This window comes from Gavialis gangeticus, unplaced genomic scaffold (assembly GCF_001723915.1).
Source record: "Gavialis gangeticus isolate Ggan-Ray unplaced genomic scaffold, GavGan_comp1, whole genome shotgun sequence".
NCBI lineage: Eukaryota > Metazoa > Chordata > Crocodylia > Gavialidae > Gavialis > Gavialis gangeticus.
In genome coordinates, this window is record NW_017729030.1 from 22,662,906 (window position 1) to 22,672,121 (window position 9,216).

Genomic DNA, 9,216 nt, shown 5'->3' on the forward strand with positions numbered 1-9,216 from the left:
AGACAAGTAATCTGGCCCACCACAGGTCTGGAAAATTGCTGACGTGGGAGCAGTAGCAATTAATGTTCCTGCTCCTTCACCGCCAAATTTCCAAGCTCCGTGGGCAGATGACATGACTTTACATATATGGTAAATCGGACTGGTGTACAGGGCTTAGGTGGCAGGCCCAACCAGGCACACACATGACTGGGGTGATGGGCCCAATCTGGTGCATGCTGGGCTGGAATCTGGTGCAGCAGGTCCATTCCAGCACATATGGAGCTGGGATGGTGGGCCTGTTCTGGCACACACAAATCTGGGGATTGATTCAGCATACAAAGCTGGGGTCACATCCTAGACTGTACCTGGATGCTCATCCCATGCTAGACTGAGTCCACACTGATTTTGTGAACCAGATCCAGCCTGCAGATCAACCCTGCATCTAGCCCACAGCTGAAAAAGCAGTTAGGACTGTGGTGTGGTTCCCAACCTCTCTCAGTTTTACTGGAATGGGTCAAAATGGCCAAAAGAAAAAGAAATGAGCCCAATATTTATACATTTTCATGTTCACAACATTACAGAGCATGTTTCCGCTGTTGTACCTTTCTATCTTCTCAGTACCAGTTTAAGATCTGTTACACTCAGCTTAAAATGACAGAGGAAAGTTTTACCTCAAGAGGACACAAAGTGGAGGGCTCAACAGAAAACCTCTGCTGTACTTTATTTTTCCTAACATTAAATAGCCAAGTAGAAGGAATCTTGAGAATTACCTGGTTATGTTTCCTGCCATTTTTTCTGCTGATACGAAATTCAAGGGGTGCACAGTCAGCTAGTAAAAACTTTCACAGCTGTAGGGCCTTATCCTAGACTCCATTCAGTCTTTATTCATGTGGATTCAGAGGACAGGATTTGGACTGTAGTGAATAACATGCCAAACAGTCTAGAGAATAAATATTGGCTCCACTGAGTTCTTGGTAAAAACCTCTGTTCACTTCAGTGGGACTAGTGCTTCACTCCCAGTTGTTTTAACAAGAAAACAGAGATGTAATTTCCTTCTTAGTTTGTATGGTAAATTCATTCAAACAAAAGTTAATCTTTATCACTTACCATCATTTACACAGCTGCAAAATCCACACTGATACTTTCTTCCCCCTTCAATAAATTGCATGAAGGGACACATATAGGCTTTGCATCTATTGCATCGGATTGGCCCAGTCTCCCCGTGGTTAACAATGTAAAGAGGGGTCTAAATGAAACAGAAAATAATCAAAGTTGTAAAAATCACTGCTAAACTTTAAGCCTAAAAAGCAGTATTAAAAGATCATTGTGCATCTGAGCTCTCATATTAAGAATTATTCTTCCTATGCTGAACATCGTTCAGGGTTTACCCAAATTCTGAGGTTTGTCTATTTTGCCAAGAGCAATGGCATCCTGAAGTTCTCAAACAGCTAGGGATTCAAGATGGGCTACAGCAGGGTGAACTGTTCTTTGACATTTCTACCAGATGTCTTTTAAGCAGGGCTGGTGAAGCCTTCCAAATTTAGCTGAAAAAGGGAGAACTGGTTTGTGTTGCAGCTACTCATTTTTGACCCAATATTGCTACTGAGGAATATTTTACAAAGAAGAATGCAAGCTCTTGCTCAGTGGAGATAAGGAAGGCTGGTCATTTACACACACTGTTATAGTTACTCTTTGCAAACCTATAGCCCCAAACAGGAAATTGTGGGTTGTAAAAAGAAAGAAAAGACGACGTCACATGGGGACCACTTCTGAAAAGCAACCCCAATTTAAGTATGCACTTGAGCAGTATCTTGAATTCCCTTGAGCTCCAATGGAACTTTAAACAGGGATAGAGTTAAACACATGCTTTCATGCTTGTCTATATCAGATAAAAAAACCTTACAACTGTTCAGCAACAGCAAAAGTCAACATTTGTAATGTTGATCCCACGTGTTTCACCTGCCTGCCTAGAGTCCATTCTCAACTACTGTATGTTTTTCCAAACTACCAAGTTTTATAATCTGCTTAGAAGATATGAGATGAGCAAGAATTCTTGTGTGTGAAATCTTTTACTGGGCCAATTGCTTGGTTGGGATAGACATAGGCAAGTTTTGGGGTATCACAAGTACCCTTCCTCAGGCCTCAGGTTCCCAAGAGGCCCAAGAAGAGGTACTGTGATACCCCAAAAAAGAATGCGCAGAGTGTAAAGGTCCAAACCATACCCGATTAGTTTAAATATTTGTTAAACATGCCAAATTGCTGCTTCTGGGTATGGACAAGCATACATTTGGAGCGGTCTTAAAAGGGCTGTAACAAATGTTCGTTTCAAAAGGGTAGCATTGTTACATGCCTTTGTTACGTTCCAATAAACCAGGAACCATACAACTGCAGCAAAACACCTCCAACTTTAACTGTGGATGAAGCATAGTTAAAGGTGGAGCAGGTTAGCTACAGTTATGATTCCTGGTTTGTCCATCCATAATAACAGCTGCCCTTTTGAAATGTTTCCCGTTTTGAAATGGCTCCAGATGTATGTGTCCATACACATCTCTCCATTTGTCCACAGAGCAGATGCAGCATCAGTATAAGCTTCACTGCCAGGCTCTGGTTAATGTGCTTCAACCATAAACTGAAAGAATATGGTAACACTCCTGTAGAGGGGCAGGCATATAACTTTTAAACAAGGGTCTATGCTAAACTGTTGATTGGTTGGTACTTTACATCCTTGTTGTCTGCCTCACTGAATTCCAAGTCGTTGGAGTTTTGGAGACAACTCCCAGGAACGAGGGACTCTTACAAGGCCCTGACACAAAATCTAGTCCAGCCTGAGGCTATAGGACACAACACAGGTAGAAGGGAGCAGGCCCAATATAGAAAGTTGTGAGGGTAGTAGAAGTGTGCTGATCTTTGCTCAAGCCCCACACCTAAAGATCGCCTACAATTCATGAGCATAGAGCTTCATAGGTCCAGTATTCTGCTGTCCTGGAGCAGGTTGTCTTTTTGTCAAGAAATCAGTCTATTCAAACCCAGTACATGTAGTTTCCTACCACTGCATTGCTAAGGAAACCATGGACTTCTCCTAGGTGTGATCTTTTTCTTGCTATCATATCTTGCTCTTTTTACAAATGGTGCCAAAGCTTACATACTTGAAGCACTAGCTTTCAAGTCTGTCCTCAGGGTCACTAGACATAGTGCAAGATTCAGAAAACATTAACATTAAACGAAGGAAAAGACATGAAGCAAACAAATACAATATCTCAAAATCTCGTCAGTTTAATTATACTGAGCAGGCTTGATTACAGCCCCTCTCAAAATCAAAACTAACCGGAGACACTTTCCAGATGTCTCCCTCAGTAATAGTACTGCAGTAATTGAAGGATTCTGCAATTATAGTTTATAGGTTTGCATATCTGAGACCAGCAAATCAATGAAAGTGTGACATTCAATAATTTGCAATATCTTATTGTGCACAAATAAGCTTTTCAGTTTTCTATTCCCCTCCTGTCCTCCCTGCTCCTCTCCCTACGTCACATTTCATGAACCAAAAGAATAAATCCAAGCATGGTAGGATCACACAACTCTCCAAACAGTGAAGAATGTGAAAAGTTTTAGATCTCCACTAGTGAATTCACTAGAGCTTTATATAGAAAATTATGCTGCCTCTTCATAAAGAATAGACATATTTTAGATGGAATGCTGATGTACTTTTATCTTTTATTACTGTATAAGAGACTTTGTGTGGAACTTACAACCCCCTTTTTCTTGTTGTATCCATTATTTACAGCATATTTTATTGTTTGTTTATAGCTTTATGGAGACAATCATTTTACTCCTTTATTTCTCCCATGAGTTTTAAAATTTTTGCCAAAGATTTTACATGTATCATCAGATTTTACTACAAGTTATAAATGTTTCTTTTTGCTCCAGTGGACAACTGTTATTTTACTGTATTTTCCTCATACAAAAGCAGAGTTAAACTCAATTTAAACAATATAATGTCAGCCAGAAAATTCTCAGGGCCAATTACTCAGACATGGCTTCCTCAGCTCTAAAGTATGCTCAGCAGTTGCATGTGCTTTATAAATAAAGTTTCAAAATTTTTGGACTTTCTGCATTAATTGCCAATTTTCCATTGGTCATTCTGTGGTGCTGTTTTAATAAAGCATATTAGATTGTGTCAATTACACCATAAAACCTTTGCTACACCTAATACATAGTTACTATAACCAGACTCTGTGTAGCCAGATCCAATACATATCAGACTTCTCTCTTTTTTTTTGAATGCCGATTAAATCATTCATCTAACCCCAAATATAATACATCAACTATAAGACTATTACTTCACAACATTAAATGGAAACAACAAAATAAATATCAAATGGCCTAAAGAAAACAAGATCTAAACATGAAACATGAAAAGTCCTCACTAAAATCAATGCTAGAAGAGCATACTGCCTCTCAGTCTTGCAAATCTTCCTTCTACATATTTAATAAATTATTTTCTTGGAGACAGTAAAAACAAAAGAATAAACCATTACCAGGCTCTTTCTTCTTTTCTCATATTTGGAGTGGAAATTTTACTTTCTTCCCCCAAAGCAACTAAAAAGAAGGCAGGGGGTCAACAAAACAGCTCAGCTTTATTATTGTAGGTTTGGAAACACAGCAGCCCAAGGCAAGCATATGTATAACTTCATGTATGCATCCAAGACTCCTTGTCAAGTCATTGAGGCTATGCACTTTGCAGAAAGTTAAACATGCTTAAATCTTTACTGAATATGGCCTAGGTTACTCATTGCTGTTAACATTCTCTGAACCTAATTCTGCTCTGATTTACACTACAGAAATGGAAAATCTCCACTAATATCATACTACAAAGTCAGACTCCATCCCTCTCCACCTCCCCCCCACCTCTTCCTCTTTCCTGTTTAATAAACTTAGAGGAAGGCATACATTTCTAACAGAACAGGCATTATTATTTATACCCCACATCATCATAACGTTTGTATCTAATACAGAATAAATATCCCTCAGAATATAAATATTTAGGAGTCCTAAATACAAACATCTATCTTTCTTACATTGAAATCTGAATCTCATTACAACATATATTAGTTTTCTCCATTTTAACTAGTTACATTAGTAATTAATGATGCCTGATAACAGTTAGTGACTTGGAGAGTAAATCCAGATTGAACAGTACTGTTATGCCAAAACAATCAAAGCACTATGGACGGTGAAAAATGAGGTTCTTAAAGCTAGCAGATGCAGACACTACCACCACAGACTTGAAATTTGACTTACCCACCTAGGTCAAGCATTTATTTTAGATCAGGGAGTGAAAACCTATACATTTTAAAAAACCACCACTATAATAAAGGGGAATAGAAACTTGTGTGTCTGGGCTGGTATGCTTTAATGCTGATTTTGTAAGGCTATATATAGATTGAATGCAATAACATAAATTCACTTGCATATACTACACAACAATAGAATGTACATATTGATGCATGTTCAAAAAAACAAACACTACCAAAACCCAAAAAGTAATGCCGTATATGAAACCCATATTTAACGTGCTCTACTTTTGTAGGTGTCACTAATAAACATCTACATGTGTATTAAGGCACTTTTTCTAATGCACATTAAATTTAGTGCCTCTAATGTGAGGTACTAAAGCATTAGGCTGCCTTAACATGCATGGTTTTTAAGTGACACTTAATGCACAGTAGCCTGTTTTACTGCGCATTAGTGCAAAGTCAAAATTTTTTATGTGATGCTTTAATGTGCAGTAAAATAGGCTACCGTGCATTAAAGTGCATGTGTAGATGCAGCCACTGTATACCAGACAGCACTGTAAAGAAAATGACTTGCTCAGGCTTCCAAGGTAGCCAATGGCCAAAAACATCCTTAGAAAGGAGTAGAACAAGATAAGGTCTGGAGCGCTAATCACGCAACTAAGCAATACTAGACCAATGTTATTTTCCTCCTTAAATCACTTAAGCACTAATAAAAATGGTGTTATTCCCAATTTATGTTTATGTAAATTAGTGGCCTCCTGTATATTATAGCCTGTAACTTTTATTAATAAGATTGCGACCACCAAATTCACATCCTGTTCCATACCTTGCCATCATCAACTGAACAGCTTGAGAAAAAACCCTATTCACAGTGGATAAAGAGGCCTTAGGGAGCCTTATGATGTGCCAAAGCCACTGGAGTTATTATGGATTTACATGGAGGGAAGAATCTGGTTCATCCTTACAAACACAAAAGACATATTTTTAATAATTTTGCAACTGAATCAGATGATTAGCAAATATTCAGAAACATCTCCATTCTTTTACAAAGGCTTTACAACTTTGCAAGCTTTACCGAGGTTGCAAAAACTGGTATGGATTGTGCGGCAGAGTTTGGATTTTTAACATGTTAGTAGTGGCCAACTGCTCTCTAAAATTTTTTGCTCTGAACATTCTTTGCCTCCTGGCAGCCCATTTACTTCAGTCCCCTCCCATGTCAGTCTTCAGTCATTTCATTTCTTCCTCATTTTACCTGCATTTTTCCTCTTTTACCCCTTCATTCAGTGTCCCTTCTTTGTCTAATTAATCTTCTCCCAACAAAATGTCAATTATTAAAATAAGCCATGTACCCTCTATTACATTTGCAAGCCACCACTTTGCTTCTGTGTTATGTCCTTTCCCCCGCCCCTTTTTCTGTCTTGTCTATTTGGATTCTAGCCTAGCACAAAAGGGATCTGTTCTTAGTTGGAGTCTCCACATACACTTCAGCATGCCATTATGTTTTTAATCCAGCTCCTGTCTTCCCTTGCAGAAGTCCTTCTTACTGTGGTCTTTTTCTTACATTTTATCCTGCTTTTGTCTGCAACAATGTAAATCCTGCACCAGAAACACTTCAGAAGTCAGTACAGTAAACAAAGTGTGCTTCCACAAGCCAAATATTTTCCCCAGCCTGCAATAAAATATATTTCTTGTGCCCACCAGCACATTGGTGGGTCTCAGCAGTACCCTACTACCATGATAGGGCTGACTCTAGGTGCTACATTCTTCCTCTTCTTTTCCCCTTTGTGTGTCCTGTCACCAAAATTATGGATTTCTCCAGTATCAGGCGTGTACTACGACCTGGTCAGTAACCTTGGTAAGGTCTCCCATGGTCTACAGTTCCTCCTGGACCCAGGCATCTTACTGATGTCACATGGTCTGCTTTTCAATGTAGTCATGTGTCTAACAGGTTGAAATAACCCCACTTTATGTTAGTGTTTTCACCTGTTGACTCTTGTTAAAAAATTAAACACTCCCAAGTCAACCGATCCTACCACAATACAAATTATAAAGCTAACAGTGGTATTATGCAATGATGCCCTGTATTAAAGCAGGTATTTATGAGTCACCTATACCTCTCCCTAACTTAGAGACTGTATCACCAATGCACCTATTACAGTAGACCCTAAATCTTGAGTGTGGACCTTTGGGTACCACGACAATACAAAATAAAGCAATAACGTCAATAGCAACAATCAAAACTAGTGTTTGGCAACCTAACCTTGGCTTGGATTGGAATAATCATAAACATGGGCTCCTACTCAGGCAGTTGGAAGGCAGATGGGCAGAAAGGGGCTGAAGCTTATGGTCCTGATTATGTCAAAGTGGAAACGGATAGCTAAAGGCAGATATAGATGAACTGTGCCAGACTAGTGCAAACTCACCCTCCCCTAGAACCTGAGGGGCGGACCCTTTGTAATGCAAAGCCTGGATCAGCTGATCCATTAAAACTCAACTTAATCCACCACTAGTCCAAATGTGGCTGGATATCAAGACCTTTATTTTGGAAATATTTCTGTTAAGAATGTCTCATGGGGATCAGTGAAAATATTAAACAGCCCTAGATATGCTGGTGGCACAGCTCCAAAATCTGATTCTCTCACATTGTTACAAAAAGTATTGTAAAGCTTCACTCCTTAGATGCAACACACTGAATTACTACACTCACCATGGTTAGGCCATTTATTGCTAAAAACTCAGACCTCATCCACTACCCAGGGCTCCCTGTATCATTGAAATTATTGCTGGATTAGGGTCATGGATTGTTAAATCATGATGATACTACTGGGACTTTCACTGTACTTTAGCAGTCAAACTTCACAGAAAAAATCTAAGAAAGAGGCATATGCATACAAGAAAGAGAAAAGGAGAGAGAGAGAATTAGAATACTGAAGGAAACTGCCATTGCACATCATCCAAGAAGTAAAAGGAACACAACCTAGGCTACCTTGCAGGCACATGTTTTGCTGGGGGAAGGGGAAAGGTGGAGGGAGAGTCTTGTGCTTCAAGCCAAATAAGTGAATAGCTCAGTGTCTGCATCTGCCTTGCTCTGTCTGCCATGTTCATGGTGGGTTTTCTAGCTGTTCCTTAACCCAACGTAAGCAAAGAAACACTAATCAGCATAGCAAAATAAGCATTACGATCCAGAAACCACTTTTTCAGGACACCAACACCCACAAGTATGCCAACCATAGAAAGTTTGCCTATGCGGAAAAAGCTCTGAAATAGCACCTCCTTCCAGAGCAAAGGCTGCAGCTAGCCCCAGAGTTTATTATGGGGAACCACACTAACATTCACCTGTTCTGGGGCTAGGGACAGAAATTACACATAAACCGGTGACTGGAAACGGGTTCAAACCTGTAACACAACAGAAGTTCAGTGCACATAAGCCACTCTCAGAATGGTCAAAACTAACTTAAGATAAACCTGGTTAGATATAGTATCAGACTTAACTGATTTAGGGTAAATCAGTTTGTTGAACTGTCCCTGATCACCTCCAGGTTCAAGTTAACTCAGTCCCGCAGCACCCCAGGATGCTTTGCATCTTCCTCACAACCCAGCCCCCCCCCCCCACACAGGGGGGGGCACTAGTTTTGACCCAAGCTGTCTGCTCTAGTTGAGCAGGGAGGCATGCTCTACTGCACCCCAGCTTCTGGCCTAGGACACTGGAATCATGTAGCTGCAATTCCAAAATCAGAAGTGAATGTCTGTTCACTTGTTTATCTGTTCAATCTATAAATCTTAGACTAACCTGTGAAGAATCAACTGATTCAGCCTCGGGCTTTTTGACTGTTTGTACTTAACTTTGCTATTTCTAGACTGCTAGGCTAAGTTAGTTTAAATCAGTGGAAGTTAGCTGAATTCAGTGGGGGTCAATGTTTGTTGCTCTATACTAGGGGTG

General features: G+C 39.7%; 1 protein-coding gene across 2 annotated transcripts in view; it reads right to left on the bottom strand.

The window, feature by feature from the left end:
- The window catches only part of SEC24D (SEC24 homolog D, COPII coat complex component), an 86,990-nt gene that overhangs the window by 38,029 nt on the left and 39,745 nt on the right, over nucleotides 1–9,216 (bottom strand). For both annotated transcript variants that reach the window (XM_019522029.1, XM_019522028.1), the window contains one exon: nucleotides 1,087–1,225. In XM_019522029.1, coding sequence (XP_019377574.1) covers nucleotides 1,087–1,225 — 139 coding nt within the window. The remainder of the gene's footprint in view (nucleotides 1–1,086; nucleotides 1,226–9,216) is intronic.